The 22,097-nt window shown below is 35.8% G+C and overlaps 1 protein-coding gene across 1 annotated transcript in view; it reads left to right on the forward strand.

Annotated features, from left to right (window-relative positions):
* The window catches only part of CTNNA3 (catenin alpha 3), a 1,739,301-nt gene that overhangs the window by 1,550,787 nt on the left and 166,417 nt on the right, over window positions 1-22,097 (forward strand). Inside the window, exon 14 of the mRNA XM_053584032.1 lies at window positions 1,385-1,477. Within this exon, the coding sequence (XP_053440007.1) occupies window positions 1,385-1,477 (93 nt within the window). The remainder of the gene's footprint in view (window positions 1-1,384; window positions 1,478-22,097) is intronic.

Raw genomic sequence — 22,097 nt, forward strand, 5'->3', positions numbered from 1 at the left:
CTGAAACAAATATTAAGTTAATTCTTGTTAAATATTATACCTGTATTTACAATAATGACAGGTATCTTTAAATTATTGCTGTAGACACAGGGAATAAAAACTTTGAACTAGGAAAATACAACACAAACCAAAAGTATTAGTTTGAAATATGGAAGACAGAGCCACAGTGAAAGGTATATTTAGGACAGGTGTTTCTTCTTGATACTGATCTGTTGTATCTGTTTTGTTTTGCTAATTTCCAACTATCTTTTTGGTTATTACAGAAAATTTTGCTTTTATTCATTGGAAAACATGTGTGTACTAGGTTGGGGTGATGTGATGTAATCAGGGAAGACATGCCTTTGCTCACAGAGCAGATGGGTCAACAATTAGCTGCCCAATTCAGCAAGAAGTGATATAATAAAGTCTGATGAGCATTATGACAGCGAAAGCAGAGAGGACTATGAAACGCTTTGCAGAGGAATCCACCCCAGTCTAGAGGGTTTCTGATCAAGAAATCTTCCTAAGAAAAGGTGTTTAAGCTGAAATTTAAAGAAGAAGTTAGCTAACTATTTGTAGCAGACACTGAAGCTTAACTTAAATTATTTATAAATTTCATAAAATTGATTTCTTCATTGTTTTTGATGGCATTGGATTTATCAACTATAAGCACCTTGGTTTGGGGTAACCACTGAGTGGATAGCCAGATTGTCATTCACTCGAAGAAAAACTTCCTTCTGATCACTTTTTGCTTTTTTTTCCTCCCAGAATTTATTAAGTATAATACATACTGTCAAATTCACCATTTTAAAGTATAGAACTGAAGTTTTTTTTAGTGTATTCACAAGGTGGTGTGATCATCTTGACTATCTAAGGCCAGAACATTGTAATCATCCCGAGAGAAGTCACTCACCTCTTAGCAGTCATTGCCTGTCCCATCTTCCCCTCCGCCCTGGAAACCACTAATCAAATCTCTATCTCTTAGATTTGCCTATTCTAGATACTTCACATACATGTACTCTTATGATATGCTGTCCTTTGTGACTGCATTTTTCACATAGCTTAGTTTTCAGTGTTCACCTTCATTTCAGCACCTATTAGTCCCCTGTTCCTTTATATGGCCAAATTGTATTCCATCATATAGACATATTTTGTTTATTTATGCATCTGTAGATGTTTGAATGGTTTCCCCTTTTTAGCTGTGATGAATGATGCTGCTGTGATCATTGTGTATAAGTTTCTGTGTGGATATGCACCTTCGTTTCTCTTGGGTATATAACTAAGAGTGGAATTGCTGGGTCACGTGCTAATTCTGTGACTGTCTTTCAGTTACTGCCAAACTGTTTTCCAAAATGGCTACATCAATTTACATTCTTCTCACCAGAGTTTTGCTTTCTTTTTACAGACTCCAGAGGAACTGGAGGATGTTTCTGATCTGGAAGAGGATCATGAGGTCCATAGTCACACCAGCATCCAGACGGAAGGGAAAACTGACAGGGTAGGTGACCTCACTGGCGGGAGAGCCATGCACTGTGCTGTGGAGGGTTGCAAACCCCCCCCCCCCCAAGTCAATCTGGGCAGTTCTCGTAAGTGGTATTTGTGGATCTGGAGCTGGTTTTGTGAAGCATTTTCTAAAATCCTTAGAATTCAGAGGGATTAGCATGAGTAGAATTATTTCCTCTATCTTGAGAGCTCACAGTGAGGCCATTTCAGGTCAGGTAGTGAATCACTTCATACCGCTTTTGATGTTTATAGGAGTCCTGGGAATATAAAAGTGAAATAGTACCTGTTTACTTAGAGTAGAAAAGGGAAACCAAGAAGTTGTAAATACGTTCTGAAATTCCAGGGGGAGAACTCTTCCGAGACAATACTCCCCTACTTTTCTGGCTTTCTACAATAACTTCTTTTGTACCTAACACAAACACACCCTCCCCTCACAGAGATACACAAAAAGATATGATATACAACTCCAAAGATGTTAATCCCGATTTTTTAATTACTCTGAGATACTGTACTTCGCTTCAGTCACACATGAAGCCTGGGAATCTGTGACAATGTGCCATACTAACTACTGGTAGCTTGCATTGCAGAAAAGATCACAGAACTTGGATCTGAAATCCAGGTAGTGCAGAACAGTGGATAAGGCTGCCTGGGAATGTATCTGAGTCAGCTACATGTTGCTTTGTTACTTGGGAAAGTCAATTAGCTTCTGTCTACTTTGATTCCTTTATTTTTTAAATTAAGATACTCATAGTAGACTAGGTGCAGTGGCTCACGCCTGTAATCCTAGCACTGTGGGAGGCCGCTGTAGGTGGATTGGTCTAGCTGGACATTGTGGCAGTTGCCTGTAGTCCCCGCTACTTGGGAGGCTCAGGCAAGTGACTGCTTGAGCCTAGGAGTTTGAGGTTACCGTATACTAGGTGCTATTACAGCACAGCAGGATAGCCTAAAGCAACAGAGTGAGACTGTCTTAAAAACAAACAAACAAAAATACTAATAGTATCCTCTATATGAAAATTACTTGTTGGAATTATCTGAATTGATTAATAGAACACATAACAGTATCTAAGTTCATAGTAAGTTGGAGAACTATTAATTATTATTTATAGTACTAAGCAGCAGAAATAATATGATTATGATAATATTCATTATTTTATTATTATTACATTAATTAAATTCAGTGACATGAGATTTGGAGATGGGAGTGAATTCTTAAAATTTCCCTCTGTGTCCTGGTCCCTCAGGGGCCTAAACAATCCCCTATGAAATGGGGCTGGCACGCTGAGTTTCATGTAGCCTTGTTACACAGTCTCCTCTGAAGCATTTTAAGCAAGGACCTGTTTGATAAACCTATGTCACAAATGCACATTAGTGCACACGACCTTAAATAAAAAATATTAGTATTTCTCAAATGTTTTGATATGCTTCTGTACTCTATACTTCCTGGAAATAGACTTGAAATAAACTTTAAGCTTTGCCAAATTTTTCCCATAATCCTTTGGATTTCTATTTCCTAAGAATGTAATATATGATAAATGAAGTGAGAAATGTCTGATTTTAAACAGATGCAAAGAAGCAGATTCTGTTCCGACTATTCTTTTTGATTGCTTCTATATAATCTCACAAAAATTATATAAAATATTTTGTTTCTATTTATATACTTTCTCATATAGGGAATGAAACAAGCTGTCTTATCAGAGCCTATCTTTTTATTAACAATAATACCTTGCATTTATATATTTGCTTTTACACTTTAGCAAGCATTACCATAAAATATATAAAATATGGTGAGATACAATAAGAAAGAATATAAATTTAGAAACTTTTTATGTTTTCAGATATTCAGACAATGAATAATTACCTGCCACTAAACCCTATGTTTTATTAGAAGTACTGTTTTTCTATAATTTTCGTAATAGAAATATTCCCCATGTTTATCTCTCCATTGAGGAAAATGTTCTACAAATAGATGCCATGTTTACATAGCAAGATAGCTAGTATTTAGTAATACATATATTGGTTAGAACCACTTTCTTGAGTTTCCATTTCTTGCTGATATTTGTGGGTTATTTAGTTCCCTAGAAGCCAGTTTGTGTTGTGGAATGTCTGTATTTAGTTTCCTTTAAAGATGGTTGTCATTGGTAAGAGATTGAAATACCACAAATGACAATGGAATTGGAAGTACGTTTTGCTGAAGCTCAGCTCTTCTCACGGCTCAGGCTTTCTGTGAAGTGGGTGGTCCAGCAGGTAAGTGCTGAGCACTGGAGGGGAAGGGTCAGTGCTGACTCCCAAAGTAATTCATAGGAAGAAATTGTACTAGAACAATGGCACCTTTTAGAATGCTAGGAGTAGGATCAGCACACCTGGGTTCTCATCCCGGCTCATCACATGTGGACAACAAAGACTTCGTTAAAACCCTCAACACCTAAGAACTTCAAATTTCTTCATTTAAAACACTATTGCGTGAATAATACCATACATACCTCTTCACACACAATTGGTAACTTCAAATAAGATAAGACATATGAGATTGTTTTATAAACTTTATAACTAGATAAGAAGGTTAAGTTCTTCTTTTTATTTTTATTTGTACTTTCATTCTCAGTCTAGATTCCTGGAAAGCTGGGTTTTGACTGCCCATCATGGTTTACAAAATTGATAATCTCCAGGGTTCCAGATCTTAGGAATTTTTGCAGAAGCCACTGCTTCTAACTTTGTGAAAATCACCATGAAACTACTGTATTCTAGTTTTGTGTTCCATGGTGTACAGTTCTCTGATAGTCCATTTCATTCGGAGCATCCCTGGGTGTCTGGTGATAGAATGGATCCCCAAGGACCAAATCTAACAGAGGCAACATCAAATTCAATGGGGTCACGCTCTACCTTCATAAATTCCTCTACATAAATTTCAAATAACTCAGATTTTATTCACTTCCTGCTTTGAGACTTCCCTGCAACTATTATATGGAATCCCTCTGAAGACTGTTCAGTCATTATAATACATACATAACTTTTTTTTTTTTTTTTTGTAGAGACAAAGTCTCACTTTATGGCCCTCGGTAGAGTGCTGTGGCCTCACACAGCTCACAGCAACCTCCAACTCCTGGGCTTAGGCGAGTCTCTTGCCTCAGCCTCCCGAGTAGCTGGGACTACAGGCACCCGCCACAACGCCTGGCTATTTTTTGGTTGCAGTTTGGCCAGGGCCGGGTTTGAACCCGCCACCCTCAGTATATGGGGCCGGCGCCTTACCGACTGAGCCACAGGTGCTGCCCTACATACATAACTTTTTGTGAGGCATTAACCCCACACAAATCAGCTCTTGATCAGCGCATCTTCTTCCATGCCTGTGATCGAATCTGAAATATACACTCCACAGGTCCTCAAGGATCCCCAGTGGGATCACGTAGTAACTGGCTGGATAATATTCCTTTAGATTGGTTCTCTTTTCCTCATTCTTCTTTCCAGGCTCCCAATTCTGTTTGTTATTATCTATTTCCAAAATAAACTACCTTCTATTGTCAGGCTTTGCTTTAGGGGGAAAAACAAGACAAGAAAATTACATCCACAATTTACTATAAATTCACATTAACTTTGCTATATACTGAGATTAAGGTTTAGGTGATTTGGCTAGTAAGCAGATTATGTTCACAGACTCAGATCTTTGGTGATTACCACATCAGTCACTTAGCGGATAAAGTTAGTAAGATAAATATGCAAAACAACAAACCACCACTGCCATAACAACCCTGATAAATTATCAACCAAAAGAGAGAGAACGGAACAAAGGATTCCACAGATGTCTGAGAAGGGGAAGACATAACTTCTCTTTTACATTTTTAATAGGAAGGATTTTATACTGTGGATAATCTGACTTCAGTAACATTCTCTTACCATGTATTTATCTTGTGACTTTATTACAACAAATTCTAATCTTACATCGAAAGTTTATGAGACAGATGGCCAAGGATTGCTCAAATGTATCTCCTACTCATTTCACCTGACCAGAATCAACATCATTTTTGGTAGGTTTTATAATCTCTGCCAGACATTTACATCCTGAACAGATCCATGTTCCTTATAATGGTGTAATGTTTTTTATACATGAAGTCTCATATTCGTCTGAGACTTTATCCTTACATTTTGTTCAGAATTGCTGTAATTTTCATCCTTTGGACTGAGTATATCTTATCTATATATTTTGGCCCATTTCACTTTGAAAAAATACCATGGGATTTGGAAGTGTGTTTTTTTGCATATTTGAATACTCATGCCAGGCTCACACAACACAAGTGTCTGGATTCTTTTTTGTTTGCTGCTGTTACTCCAGAGTAAATGCCTGTCTGGTTCTTGGACTATGCAGACTCTGCTATATTGAACATGTGCTAGAACCAATTTCAGGCACTATTTAGTAACAGAGTGACAGTTATTTATTATCATTTTACTGTCTGCATTTCACTCCTAGCAGCTTTGGCTCAACATCATCTATTATTGTTGTGGCAAATAACACTGGGCATTGTAAAGGTCTGTAGCTAACATATAATAATTTAGCATCCATGGTCAGTGAGAGCAAAATATTGAAAGAGCAATAGTGCATGCTTTATGAAGTGGCAATGGAGCAGCATTGGAAATTAGTGATTATCTTAATTATTAAACATGAATACTCACTGGACCAATACTGTGGTTATAGCCAATGATCAAATATTCTGCGGTTTATTGTAGATTCACAGAACACTCTTCACAGAGATCATAGTTTGTTTTGTTCATACGTTCAGCAAGGATAAAATGGACATTTTTTATCTTAAACGCTCAAATTCAAATGAAACACGACACAATGTTCCTGTTAATATCATAAAATTCCTAAACTTACTGATAATACAATTTTTGGAAGTCCTGAAATCTTCCTGAAAGATTCTACTAAATAAAGCCTACATCGTATTTTCTATTTAAACAGTGCCGGGCCCGTTATAATTTAACATGTTGTTATTTATAGAACATTTCCAAATTGGTATCTTATTAAGCAAAAGCCCTAGAGTTTATTTTTCTCTTTTATTTTATAGATTAGAGAATTAGACTCAAAAACTTAAGTAACGTATCACGTTAGTTGGGACCAAATCCCAGGTCTTTTGGCTCCAACCACACTCTTTCCATTACAGCAGTCTTGTCAACTTTGGTAGCTACTTATCTTCCCTTTATATTTCATTGTTCTATTGTTACATTTGGTAGCATAGAGCTGATATTATAACGGCTGTACTAGAAAGATGATTTGTGAAACTGAAGACTATAACCCTTACAAATTTCTAAATGTCCCAATCCTATAAATGTCTATCAATCAAAACAGGTTTGCTAATTACTATACAGAAACTGCCTAGTGATGCCCAGACCTTGACAATGTTCCTTGGAGGATCACTTTGCCTTGATATAAGTAGAGTATTAGGCAAGAAGAGTCATGTAACAGGGGGCATTGGAGAAGAGTGATGAAATCCAGTAGAGCAGAGGTAGTTTCTCCTCTGTTGGCCTCTGTGATATTTCAATAAAAGAAGAATTCTAATTTCTAAAAGTTTCTCCTCATTTATTTTCTGTAATAGTAGCAGTAGAGACTCGGGAAATTGTTGAAGTAGTGCTTGGGTGACACCTGAATGTGCCTCACACCTACCCAGGGAATAACTGTGAATTTGAAAGGACTCCTAACATGAATTGAAATAGAGTTTCTTTTTTCAATCACTGGTATATCATGTTAAAGTCAAGGGAGTAGAGACTTTGGCATCACATAAACCTTGATTCAAATGTTGGTTATTTTATATTCCTCATCTGTAAAATTGTGATATAAACTATATATATATATATATATATTTTGAGATAGAATCTCACTATGTTGCCCTTGGTAGAGTGCCATGGCATCATGTCGCAGCTCACAGCAACCTCATACTCCTGGGCTTAAGTGATTCTCTTGCCTCAGCCTCCCAAGTAGCTGGGACTATAGGCGCTCACCACAACACCAGCTATTTTTTGTTGCAGTTGGGCCGGGGTTGGGTTTGAACCCACCACCCTCGGTATATGGGGCTAGTGCCCTACTCACTGAGCCACAGGCACTGCCCACAATAATATCTGTTTCATGGGTGTTTTGAAAATTAGACATATAAAAAGTTTAGTTCAGTTCCTGGCACCTGGGAAATGCTCAATAAGTTTCAATTTTTATAAGAAGAATTACTTGATAAGTGCAGATTTTTTGTGCATTAGTGTTATTTTTTCCTTCCCATTAAGTAGCTCAGAGAGTTCTTCAAATACAAATTTCTGCTCTACTGATATGGGATTTCTTGGATTTCCATTCCATGATGCCAAGCATTTTTGATGCCATGTATCACAGACACTATTACAAAAAGTGTTAGATTTTATTTTTTCTCTACAAGAAAGGGGCCAATCCAGAACAGCTTCAGGAGATTAAAAGGAAGGTGACATTAATGTGATTCTTAATGATATGAAATGCTATGTAAGTATAGATTCACATATGTGAGATAGAATGGCAATAGTGATGAAGAAAGCAATTCTTGATGAGGGTATATTAGAAAAATTGACTCAATAGTTGTTAAGCTCTTATTTCCTTCAAAATTTATTGCATTGCCTGGCCTTGCCCTGGAAGTTTTCTTCTTTGTGGAACTTTGATAACTTGATGATCTCTTGGTTCTTATCTCTCTCAAAATTCTCATAAAGTTATACATAATTTAAATATTTCTAGTTTCAATTTTTTTCTAGATGCATAACAGTTAAAAAAAGAAAAAAAAAAACATCTCATTCTGACATTTATAGAATACATGTTGCAGACCGTTTTGGAAGTACTCATTTAAAATCATCTCTTCTTTCTTTACCTCTGTCCAAGAAGGACATATGTTCCCATGATTCTTCCCTCTGCCTATATGGCTTGAAATCCAATAAGGTCTAAAAACTAAATCAAAGGCTGTGTTTTGTCTCACACAATTTAAACTTTGATTATAAAGTCTTGTAGATGAGGGGTAAAATAGGAAATTCATTTAACAGTACTGTTTTAACCCAGGCCAGATTTTCATTTGAAGATGTTTGAAGCTGTGGTCTTTCTTTACTAAAATTGTTTAATGAGTAGAACATGAAAAACAAAATGCTTTAAAATTGTTATTCTAACCAGGTGCAGTGGCTCCCACATATAATCTCAGCACTTAGGGAGGCCAAAGTGGGAGGATCACTTAAGGTAAGGAACTTAAGACCAGCCAGAACAACATAATGAGACCTAGTCTCTGAAAAATAAAATTATAACTGCAGCTATAGTTATTTTGCAAAATTATGCTGCATTTTTGAAGATCCATTATTCATAATATGTGAAGATGACCCCCAAATTACTGAAAATTGTAACAGACAGTCTTTAATGACTACAATTTGTCATATTTTTAACATTACATTAACTTAAGAGTATATACATGGTAAACCTGCATTACTTTAAAAGAAATCTTCAAGATCATTGAATCTATATAACTGCTATAAGTAGAAGTAAATGAAGACAGATTTAAGAACAGTTGCCTAGGTTACTGTACACAACTTCAAATGCCAATAACAACAAACGAAGTGAAGCATATCAAATCTTAAAAAACTAGACATGGTTCTTGGTGTAAAAAAATAAGATCTACTTGAACCCTAACTTCATGTTGGTGATAGGAAGAACAACCTCATTTTTGCTTGCATACATGTAGTTAAGTGAATGTCTTTCACTTTCAGAATAGGAAAAAGATGCCATGGATGTGTGGTTTACTTTAAAAATTAGAAACATTTTAATAGGCCATATTTATTATCAGAATATACTCTCAATAACTCAGATTTATACTTGGTTATCATCATAATATGGGAACGCACGACCTCATTACCTTCTTCATGATATAATTTGGCTTATTATTAAAAAAAAACAGTTTGGATAAACCTGGATAAAATTCCATAATTCAGCAGCAATATAGCAGTCAATGCATTTTTTCATGATTGGTTTTTCTGTTATATGTTTGGTAATAACTCTTTTTTCTTATCTTTTTGGGTGACCATTTTCATTTTATTTTCATGACATTCTCTTCCTCTATCCATTTATAAGCATTATGGCTTATTAGAGTTCCGATCAAGTTCTATAAGCCTCCAATTCTTCACCCAAGTGTTCATGCACATGCAATCCCAAGATTTCAAGTGCATGTGTAGAAAGGCGCATGAGTCTAGCCTGGTCCTGTGTTCTGAGCTCTGGGCAGGTCTGCAAGTTTCCCGTCCTTGAATAGCTCACAGACACCGTGTCTTTGAGTTTTAAAGCTAAATGCAACATCTTATGCCACCAATCTATTCAAACTCTTATGATATCTCTATACATTCACTTGTGTAAATATGGAACCCAGGAATAATTTTTGAGTTCTCCATAGCTGATTTTACTGTCTTATACATATTTTCTGAACTTGTCCACTTTTGTTCTTTGACCACTTCCACTATTGCTACCGTGATAGAATTGCACGGAAGTTAAACAGGAAAGGAAGATTTTATTCAAGAATGTTGCAATAGGTGAGAGAGGCCAGAACTCATTCTGTGCTCAACTCTGGGAAACAAAGGCCTGGAGATCTTTCATACATGAAGTGAGAGGGATTGTAGGCCATCAATTTTGCTAATTGGCTTTACCCAAAGGAATATTAAAATTTCTCATAAACTGTTCATACCAGAAGATAGTTTTACAACTTAGAGCAAGCTGTCCCCTAAAGCTGGGCTCATGCTCTCCTGTAGACACCGGGACGTAGTGTCTCTATCTTACTTTATGACCACACTTCAGAATAATGATTCCCAGGTCCTTGAGGAAAACATTCCTGGGCAATAAAACTGACAAGAAGCCTTCATAAAGATTTATGTCTCAAAGGGTCAAAGAAGAAATTTATAATCACAAGTTTTGTGAAGCACATACTCTAAGAATAAGGAGTTCAGGACAGGAGTCAGGAAGAAGCCTCTCTGAAGTCGAGTTAAGCTGAGGGGAACTTTCAGGCTATTTTGGTCACTCCCTCCGTTCAGGCATTGTCATCTCTGACTTAGATTTCTACAGAAAAGTTCTATATTGTCTCCTGCCTCCAGTTTTTTTAACTTCCATTGTGCACATTTAATCGTATATGCTCTTTATTTCTAAAGGGCAAATCTGTCATCTATCACAGTCATAAATCCTCTTGGAGGGGTCGGTATTACACCTTGCCCTTAGCCTGAAATTCAACCCTTAATGCTTATGACTTCTCTCTTTTGCACAATACTTCCCCACTTAATCTCCTACACAACTTACATGTGTGAAAATCTCAGTTCCTTGAAGGGATCTAGCTCTCCCTCACACCACTCCACTATTTCTCAGGAACATAATTCCCTCAACTCCCCTCCTCTCCCTCCCTAGTCAATACCTCCTCATCATTAGGATTCCAGATTAGCCCAGATTTCTCAGACACCCAAGTCCAAGCATATTTTCCTCCAACTGCATCGGTAACACCTGGGGATTTTTATATTATGTTATTTATTATCCAAGTTTAATTTCTTATATAATGGATTTTTTCCCCCACCATATTCCAAACCCTATCACTTCAGAGATCATGTTTTCTCTGTAGTATATTCACAGAATCTAGGAAATAGCTTAGTACAGAATACCCTCAAATATAAATCTGGTCATGTATGAAAGAAGAAAGATAAGGAGAAACTTTGGTAAGAAATCTTACTTCAAAAATCCACAAGGTCCCCAATGTATTAAGCCTAGGGTATTACATTAATTTATTTTTCAACATTTCTTTTCTTCAACAACATATTTGTGCCAGATACATCTTAACTTGTTAGATCACTATTCTGACATATTCCATGGTTCTCTACGACTCAGTATCTGCTAGTGTAAATATTAATCCATCTGCTTGTTTGCCATTCACAATGCCTGCTTGTTCTTGACTATATGCACCACACAAGTCACTAAACCCTTTTTATTTGCTAAAACAATCTTTTTTTTTTCATGACTGAGAGTTTGAACTTTCACTGACTCCATATTCATAATTTTTCTGCATCCGAATGGTTTACCTTTATCTTTCTTAGATCTTCAATTTCAATGGTCCTCCTAGATGAGCTTCCTTTATTCTTACGGAGTTTTTCTTTTTTTATACTTTAACCACTATTGATCTAATGATTCAAAAAGTCTGCTGAAAAGCAGCCTAAAGGACACTCACTCCTGGATTTTCCATGCTGAGGTCGCTAGGCTCTATCTCCATCTGTCATTAAGTAGAAGCTCAACCAGTTTCATTTTTGTTGTATCCACATTCTTTGCTTGAATTGAAATTTAATTTATCCTTTGATTTTTAAGTCACTGTATAAAAATCTAGGCAGAGAAAATTAAACTTTAGAACACTTTATATTATATTATCCCAAACTTCCTATATAAGAGTTCTTGTAACTAAAGTCTTGGGGATGGATTTTTACCAGATGTCTTAACGTGCTCTCACTTATCAGACAATGTAACTTCATTAGAATATATACATTTTTACTCTGCCTTGCTTGCTGGGAAGTTCTAAGTAAAAATTAAATGCTTGGTTTAGTTGTCTATTGTTCTCAATCGATTGTCTGATTTGTCTTTTGATTTAGAAATATTTTGTGTCAATACGATTTCTGATTTTTAAAAATTAGAAGAATGTAGGGTAAAGGGCAGACCTTCTGGGTGTGGGAAACAAGTACAACAGGGAGCAACTCACCACTCAGGATCTCCTGGTCTGAGATTCATTCATCTGCTCTTTTGCCAAAGTTGAGCAAAGCACAACTAACACATGCAAACACTGTAACGTAACTGTTTACAACCTCACACTAATCAGAAATTAGAAAAAAAAATTAGAAAATGTCTTCCTTTACTGTAGTTTTTCTTAATCTGCCTTTTCTATTATTAAAATTTTATTGTCCCCAGTAAGAAAACATATTTTAGTGTGTGAGAAGGAAAGAAGATCCAGTATATTTATTTTTGCAGTAGTTAAGACTTCATCATTTAAACCTAAATCCCTCTACTTTTCTATTTAATAATAGAGTACAGGTTGGACTTCATAAAGGTTTTCTACCTTCTAACATTGACAAAAAAATTCCTAAAATCTGGATTAATTTTTAATGCCATTGAGGCATGAATTAGAGTAGTATATTGGGATATTACAAGCTTCAGTAGTGAACCTAGCCTTTTACTTTCCGTTAATTATTCTATTCATTGATTGATACCTTGAGAGCAAAAGGAATAGCAAGTAGAAGAGCTCTGAGGAAGAAATGTCTCTGGAGGTAAATGTTGGTGAGGTGAGTAGTTTAAAGAAAGTCTGAAACCTAAACCAAGGCTTGGTCTTGTGGAATGTATAAGCTGTTATAACTAATAAAATGTTCCTCCTTAAAAAAAAAAAAAAAGCATTTGGTTTTTACTTGGAGTAGAATGTAAAGCCAGCAGAGGGCTTTGAGACAGACAGGAACACGATCTGACATACAGAGGGTGCCCCTAAAATGTACACACATTTTAAGATGGGAAAAAACTGTATTAAAATTATAACAATGCATGCCAATAATATTTGTTATCTTGTATATTTGTTGTCTTGTAGAAAATAAAATTTATACTATTTGTTGTCTTATATCAAATAACATTTAAGTTATTGACATGTATTTGTTTATAACATATAACGTTTGTTGTCTTCTATCTCTTGTGATTGCAGAAGTCTAATGTGACTTGAGTATTACCATTTTAATACAGTATCTTCCTTTCGTAAAATGTGTATACTGTTGTTTGGCACCTTCTATATTTTAAAAGGGTCATTCTGAATTCCATTTTGAAAATCGTCTGAGGAGTTATATAGGAGGGAGCAGAAAGCTAGAAAACAATTGCTGTTACTAAGTTGAAAAAGGATGACAGATGAGACAATTTCAGGAATGGATAAGTTGAAAGTTGATAATTGTGCATACAGTATGGCGGGTAAAACAAACTGAATTTGCTGAAGAATTGAACATTGGTTATGAGAGAGACAAGAATCAAAGATAAATCAAGATTTGACTTAAGAACGGGGAAGGTGGGAGGCAGAGCAAGATGGCGGCCGAATAACAGCTTCCTTGCATCTGGGCACCGTGAGTCTGGGGAGATAGGACTCCAGGCATCTCTGGCTGGTGGAATCTGCCTATCATCACCCCTGTGAGGATACAGGGAGTCAGCGAGAGACTTCTGGACACCAAGAGGAGGACTAAAACAGTGGGAAAACATCCTCAGGCACAAGAACTAAAGAGCAAGAGGAAGTGAAAGGAAAATTAGGGCAAGGAAACAGATAAAAAAAAATCACTCATGAGGAAGAATCAGCAGAAAACTCCAGGCAACATGAAGAACCAGGCCAGAACAACCCCGCCAAGGGACCATGAAGTAGCTACTGCAGAGGATTCCACCTATACAGAAATGTTAGGAATGACAGAAAGGGAATTTAGAATACACATGTTGAAAACAATGAAAGAAATGATGGAAACAATGAAGGAAACTGCTAATAAAGTGGAAAATAACCAAAAGGAAATCCAAAAATAGAATCGAATAAGAGATAAACGATGTGAAGAATATAAAAAGGATATAGCAGAGCTGAAGGAACTGAAACAATCAATTAGGGAACTTAAAGATGCAATGGAAAGTATCAGCAACATTTTAGAGCATGCAGAAGAAAGAATTTCAGAGGTAGAAGACAAAGTTCTTGAGATAACTCAGATAGTAAAAGAGGCAGAAAAGAAGACACAGAAAGCAGAACATTCACTGTCAGAATTATGGGATTTTATGAAGCGTTCCAACATATGAGTTATAGGAATTCCAGAAGGGGAAGAAGAATGCCCCAGAGGAATGGAAGCCATACTAGAGAATATTATAAAAGAAAAATTCCCAAATATCACCAAAGATTCTGACACACTGCTTTTAGAGGGATATCGGACCCCAGGTCACCTCAACTCTAACTGAGCTTCTCCAAGACACATTGTGATGAACCTGTCCAAAGTCAAGACAAAAGAAAAGATTCTGCAAGCTGCCAGGAGTAAGGGCCAGTTGACTTACAGGGGCAAATCCATCAGAGTGACCTCAGACTTCTCTAATGAAACTTTCCAAGCAAGAAGACAATGGTCATCTACCTTTAATCTACCTAAACAGAACAATTTCCAGCCCAGAATTCTGTACCCTGCTATGTTAAGCTTAAAAATTGACGGAGAAATCAAATCATTTACAGATATACAAACATTGAGGAAATTCGCCACAACAAGACCAGCTCTACAGGAAATACTTCAACCTGTTCTGCACACTGACCACCACAATGGATCAGCAGCAAAGTAAGAACTCAGAAATTAAAGGACAGAACCTAACGTCCACACTAATGCAAAAGATAAAACTAAGCAATGGACTCTCACCAAATAAGACGAATAGAATACTACCACACTTATCAATTATCTCAATAAATGTTAATGGCTTGAATTCCCCACTGAAGAGACATAGATTGGCTGCCTGGATTAAAAAACACAAGCCATCCATTTGGTATCTGCAAGAAACACACCTGGCTTCAAAAGACAAATTAAAGCTCGGAGTCAAGGGTTGGAAGACAATTTTTCAGGCAAATGGAATTCAGAAGAAAAGAGGAGTTGCAATCTTATTTTCAGATACATGTGGATTTAAAGCAACTAAAGTCAAAAAAGACAAAGATGGTCACTTTATATTGGTCAAGGGAAAAATACAACAAGAAGACATTTCAATTCTAAATATTTATGCACCTAATTTAAATGCTCCCAGATTCTTGAAACAGACCTTACTCAGTCTGAGCAATATGATCTGACAATACCATAATAACAGGGGACCTTAACACTCCTCTTACAGAGCTGCACAGATCCTCTAAACAGAAATTAAACAAGGATATAAGAGACTTAAATGAGACCCTAGAACAACTGTGCTTGATAGACGCATATAGAACACTCCATCCCAAAGATAAACAATATACATTCTTCTCATCACCCCATGGAACATTCTCCAAAATTGATCATATCCTGGGACACAAAAAAATATCAACAGAATCAAAAGAATTGAAATTTTACCTTGTATCTTCTCAGACCATAAGGCACTAAAGGTGGAACTCAACTCTAACAAAAATGCTCGACCCCACCCAAAGGCATGGAAATTAAACAATCTCCTGTTGAATAACAGATAGGTGCAGGAAGAAATAAAACAGGAAATCATTAACTTCCTTGAGCATAACAACAATGAAGACACAAGCTACCAAAACCTGTGGGATATTGCAAAAGCAGTTTTGAGAGGAAAATTCATTGCTTTAGATGCCTACATTCGAAAAACACAAAGAGAGCGCATCAACAATCTCACAAGCCATCTTATGGAATTGGAAAAAGAAGAACAATCTAAGCCTAAACTCAGTAGAAGAAAAGAAATATCCAAAATCAAATCAGAGATCAATGAAATTGAAAACAAAAGAATCATTCAGAAAATTAATGAAACAAGGAGTTGGTTTTTTGAAAAAATAAATAAAATAGATAAAACATTGGCCAGACTAACAAGAAATTGAAAAGTAAAATCTCTAGTAACCTCAATCAGAAATGATAAAGGGGAAATAACAACTGATCCCACAGAGATACAAGAGATCACCTCTGAATCCTACCAAAAACTCTATGCCCAGAAATTTGACAATGTGAAGGAAATGGAGAAATATTGAATCACACCCTCTCCCTAGACTCAGCCAGGAAGAAATAGAGCTCCTGAACAGACCAATTTCAAGCACTGAGATCAAAGAAACAATAAAAAATCTTCCAACCAAAAAATGCCCTGGTCCAGATGGCTTCACACCAGAATTCTATCAAACCCTCAAGGAAGAGCTTATTCCTGTACTGCAGAAATTATTCCAAAAAAATGAGGAAGAAGGAATCTTCCCCAACATGTTCTATGAAGCAAACATCAACCTGATACCAAAAACAGGAAAAGACCCAACCAAAAAGGAGAATTTCAGACCAATCTCACTCATGAATATAGATGCAAAAATTCTCAACAAAATCCTAGCCAATAGATTACAGCTTATCATCAAAAAAGTCTATTCATCATGATCAAGTAGGTTTCATCCCAGGGATGCAAGGCTGGTTTAACATACGCAAGTCCATAAACGTTATCCACCATATTAACAGAGGCAAAAATAAAGATCACATGATCCTCTCAATAGATGCAGAAAAAGCATTTGATAAAATCCAGCATCCTTTTCTAATTAGAACACTGAAGAGTATAGGCATAGGTGGCACATTTCTAAAACTGACTATCTATGACAAACCCACAGCCAATATTTTACTGAATGGAGTAAAACTGAAAGCCGTTCCTCTTAGAACTGGAACCAGACAAGGTTGTCCTCTGTCACCTTTACTATTCAACATAGTGCTAGAAGTTCTAGCCAATACAATTAGGCAAGACAAGGAATTAAAGGGAATCCAAATGGGAGCAGAGGAGGTCAAACTCTCCCTCTTTGCTGATGACATGATCTTATACTTAGAGAACCCCAAAGACTCAACCACGAGACTCCTAGAAGTCATCAAAAAATACTGTAATCTTTCAGGATATAAAATCGATGTCCACAAGTCAGTAGCCTTTGTATACACCAATAACAGTCAAGATGAGAAGCTAATTAAGGACACAACTCCCTTCACCATAGTTTCAGAAAATGAAATACCTAGAAATATACCTAACGAAGGAGGTGAAGGGCCTCTATAAAGAAAACTATGAAATCCTCAGAAAGGAAATAGCAGAGGATATTAACAAATGGAAGAACATACCATGCTCATGGACGGGAAGAATCAACATTGTTAAAATGTCTATACTTCCCAAAGCAATCTACCTATTCAATGCCATTCCTATCAAAATACCAAGATCATACTTTCAAGATTTGGAAAAAATGATTCTTTGTTTTGTATGGAACAGGAAAAAACCCCATATAGCTAAGGCAGTTCTTAGTAATAAAAATGAAGCTGGGGGCATCAGCATACCAGATTTTAGTCTGTACTACCAAGCCATAGTGCTCAAGACAGCATGGTACTGGCACAAAAAACAGAGACATAGACACTTGGAATCGAATTGAAAACCAAGAAATGAAACTAACGTCTTACAACCACCTAATCTTCGATAAACCAAACAAGATCATACCTTGGGGGAAAGACTCCCTATTCAATAAATGGTGTTGGGAGAACTGGATGTCTACATGTAAAAGACTGAAACTGGACCCACACCTTTTCCCACTCACAAAAATTGATTCAAAATGGATAAAGGACTTAAATTTAAGGTATGAAACAATAAAAATCCTCCAAGAAAGCATACGAAAAACACTGGAAGATATTGGCCTGGGGGAAGACTTCATGAAGAAGACTGCCATGGCAATTGCAACAACAACAAAAATAAACAAATGGGACTTCATTAAACTGAAAAGCTTCTGTACAGCTAAAGAGACAATAACCAAAGCAAAGAGACAACCTACACAATGAGAAAGGATATTTGCATATTTTCAATCAGACAAAAGCTTGATAACTAGGATCTATAGAGAACTCAAATTAATCCACATGAAAAAAGCCAACAATCCCATATATCAATGGGCAAGAGACATGAATAGAACCTTCTCTATAGATGACAGACGAATCGCTAACACACGACAAAATGTTCATCATCTCTATATATTAGAGAAATGCAAATCAAAACAAACCTGAGATATCGTCTAATCCCAGTGAGTATGGCCCACATCACAAAATCTCAAAACTGCAGATGCTGGTGTGGATGTGGAGAGAAGGGAACACTTTTACACTGCTGGTGGGACTGCAAACTAGTACAACCTTTCTGGAAGGAAGTATGGAGAAACCTCAAAGCGCTCAAGCTAGACCTCCCATTTGATCCTGCAACCCCATTACTGGGCATCTACCCAGAAGGAAAAAAATCCTTTTATCATAAGGACACTTATACTAGACTGTTTATTGCAGCTCAATTTACAATCGCCAAAATGTGGAAACAGCCTCAATGCCCACCAACCCAGGAATGGATTAACAAACTGTGGTATATATATACCATGGACTACTATTCACCTATTAAAAAAAATGGAGACTTTACATCCTTTGTATTAACCTGGATGGAAGTGGAAGATATTATTTTTAGTAAAGCATCACAAGAATGGAGAAGCATGAATCCTATGTACTCAATTTTGATATGAGGACAATTAATGACAATTAAGGCATTAATGATAATGCGTAACTTGAAATATTATAATTAGGAAAAATGTTTGCAGAGGATATAGGGTTATGGGGGGGGAAAGAAGAAAGAGGGATGGAGGGAGGGGGGTGGAGCTTTGGTGTGTGTCACACTTTATGGGGGCAAGACATGATTGCCAGAGGGACTTTACCTAACAATTGCAATCAGTGTAACCTGGCTTATTGTACCCTCAATGAATCCCCAACAATAAAAAAAAAAGAGCGGAGAAGGTGGATTTACATTCATATTGACAAGGAAGAAATTGAATTGAGCCAGCTGGAGATGGTGGAAGATCAGAAATTAGTCTGGATTTGTCTAGTCAAAGAAGTCAGTTTAGAAAACAAAATGAAGTTGTCAGGTAGGTGGATTTGAAATTTACAGTCTAGACTAAAAACTGTCTGACGTACTTAGCTTTATAATTTTGCAACTTTCTGAACGTACATGGTTTCGATCTTTTTTTTTTTTTTCAAAGACATTCATATTTTGATTTTAGAACTGGTTTTCTTTGACTTTCGGGTCTTATCCCAACTAATATCCCCTTTGCTGACATACTTGCTCTTCTTACTATCACGTTTTTGGTAAGGTCACCACTGACCACCCTGCTTAAACCTGCAACTCCAGTTCTAAGTCTCCTACAATCTGTTCCCCTTTCTCCTTTGTTTTTCTCCACAGAACTTACTTTTACTCTGTGACATACTACAAAATTGCTCTCTGCTTGCTCCCCCCATTAGATAGTAAATTAAATGGAGGCAACAGTTTTCATGTATCTTTTTTCTCTGTGATGTATTCCCCCACATATAGGACAGACATAGAGTAAATATGCTATAAATATTTATTGAATGAATAAATGAATGATGTTAACTATACATGTGCTTTAGAAAAAAGACCCCATGCAGAAAATGTGATGGGAAAGGATTTGTTTAAGGTACAGCATTTGAATCCAACTAGTAATTTGACTCCAGAGTAAATAGAATAATTCTTGTATTTTAAAAATAGTATTTCAATAAATAATGACTGAGACCATAGGTTGAAAAACTTTTCAGAGATTTAAGTTTTTTGGTGATTCTTTGTCTTTTTGGGTTTAGGACTGCTTATTTTAGACATCTGGCCACCAAGTGCTGCTCTGCTTCCCTTGCCCTGAATTGTTAGCATTGTAAAAGTCCTATTTCATTTAACGTTGAAAATTAGGCAGGTTAAAAAATATGAACTTACTTCTTTTCACACTGAAGACAATATGTATCAAGTAATAATGGGTGAGACAGCAGAAAAATAAGCTAAATGGAAAAACCTTGTTTTAAATACCCTCTGATACTCTAAAAATTACCATTGCACTGTAAAAGTACCATAATCTAAATATAGGCATTTTATATGCATACTTTTAGTCATTAAGTAATTATTAACATACATTTATTTTCTAAAAATGTGAACATGTATTTCTAATGTATATGCTTTATAGGCTATAGTAATATATATATATATATACACACACACATACATTTTCATTTTCAATGATAGTTTCTAAAATTGTGCAGAACTTTGGTTTGTTTGCCATTATTTTTATGAGAAGCACCAAGAGAGCCTTGGCCTTAGAGTAACCATCCCTGGGGTTGAATCTTGGCTCTTTAATTAATGACTGTAAGACTTTTAATAATCTATGTGTTTCTCTGAGATTTTAATTCCTTATATTTCAATTGAGATAATGCCTAACTTGAAATATTATAATTAGGAAAAATGTTTACAGAGGATATAGGGTAATGATAAAAGCACAGATGCCTAACAGATGGTCAATTTTATAAGGGACTCTTTGGTTCACAGTAAATTAAGTATGAGTTATATAAGGTCAAGGTGAACCACAGTAGGTTAAAAAAAATAGGTTATATTCAATTTACAGGGAGGGAATAGAATAGTAATAAACAGGCGTGGTAGTGCAGGAATGGAAAAAAGGAAAAAAGTAGGGAAGGAAGAGGTGGAGGGAGGCAGTGAAGGAGGGAAGGAGAAAGAGAAAAAGGAAGAGAGAAAGAGATCTAGAGATTGGAGGTGGGACAGGCAGAGCCCTCTATTTACCAAGGGGAATATTGTGCAGTGAGCTGAAGGATGGGATTAACACACTCTCAAGCTCCTGAGTTGCAACAGCAAAAGGATATTATATGTACTAGATAAACAGAGTAAAAACTTATGTTTTCATCTTAGAATAAAGGATTTTCTAAATATTATATCCAAGACAGAAAACAAAGGAAAAAGCAGGAAAACTTGAAATAAAATAAACCAAAACAAACAAAACAAAAAATCAAGACAAACATCAACTTTAGTAATGATGATGATCACAAATTATATAACAAAGTGTTTATATAGAAATAGATTTTTATCAAATAATAAGAAGAAATGACTCCCAGCCCTACTCCCTACCCCCACCCAACAGAAAACTGGGCACAGGATCTGAAGAAGGCGTTCACAAAGCAGGCGTGCAGGTCTACAATCAGCATGTAAATGGTTGTTGCTTTTCATCAGAAATTACAAAAATGCAAATGAAAACAGCAATTAAATACTATCTTCTTGTCATATTTGAAAAAATGGAAAAGTATTGTTAACATCCATTATCAGAAAATTTGTATGTAAGATGATACACACAAGTTTGTGGAGATATTAATTAGGGTAAACTATCTGAAGGGAAATTGGAAATAAGCAGAGAAAGCTTTTATAAATGCCCTTTCTCTTTGTCTTCTAGAATGTCTCTGTAGATATATTGGGGGAACTGTGGAAAAATATCTATCACAGCCAACTCATTACACATAAACAAATATATATATATATACATGTACACATACATACATATATAAATATGCACACGTACATAAAAATACGTACTTACATATCTAAATACATATACATAAAAATACCTAATTACTACTGACAATGTGTAAATGTGTGATTCTGAAATGAAGGGCTTATTAAGTGTGATAAAGCTTAATTTTAAAGACACTGATTTATTTTATAAAATAGTAAAATGTTAAAAAATAAGAAACAATAGTATTCTATGAGTCCATTCTTGTAATATAATTTGTATAAATAACTATGCATATATATGTAAGCATGCCAGGATAGTCACTCAAATATTACTTTCAAAATCTTTGATGTATAAAACAACGTTTTATAAAAGCTCAAGTATTAAGTATGAAAGTACAGAGAAAAAAAGAATGCTATTAGGAGTTCATGCAAAATTTTATGACTTAAATGCTTCAGATAAACTTAAGGAAAAAATAACTATAGTTTTTCTATATGGAGAAAACCATGATTGCTAATCCATTTTTTTATTTTCTCAACTTTAAAAAGTAACATCAAT

This window comes from Nycticebus coucang, chromosome 3, assembly GCF_027406575.1.
Source record: "Nycticebus coucang isolate mNycCou1 chromosome 3, mNycCou1.pri, whole genome shotgun sequence".
NCBI classification, from domain to species: Eukaryota; Metazoa; Chordata; class Mammalia; order Primates; family Lorisidae; genus Nycticebus; species Nycticebus coucang.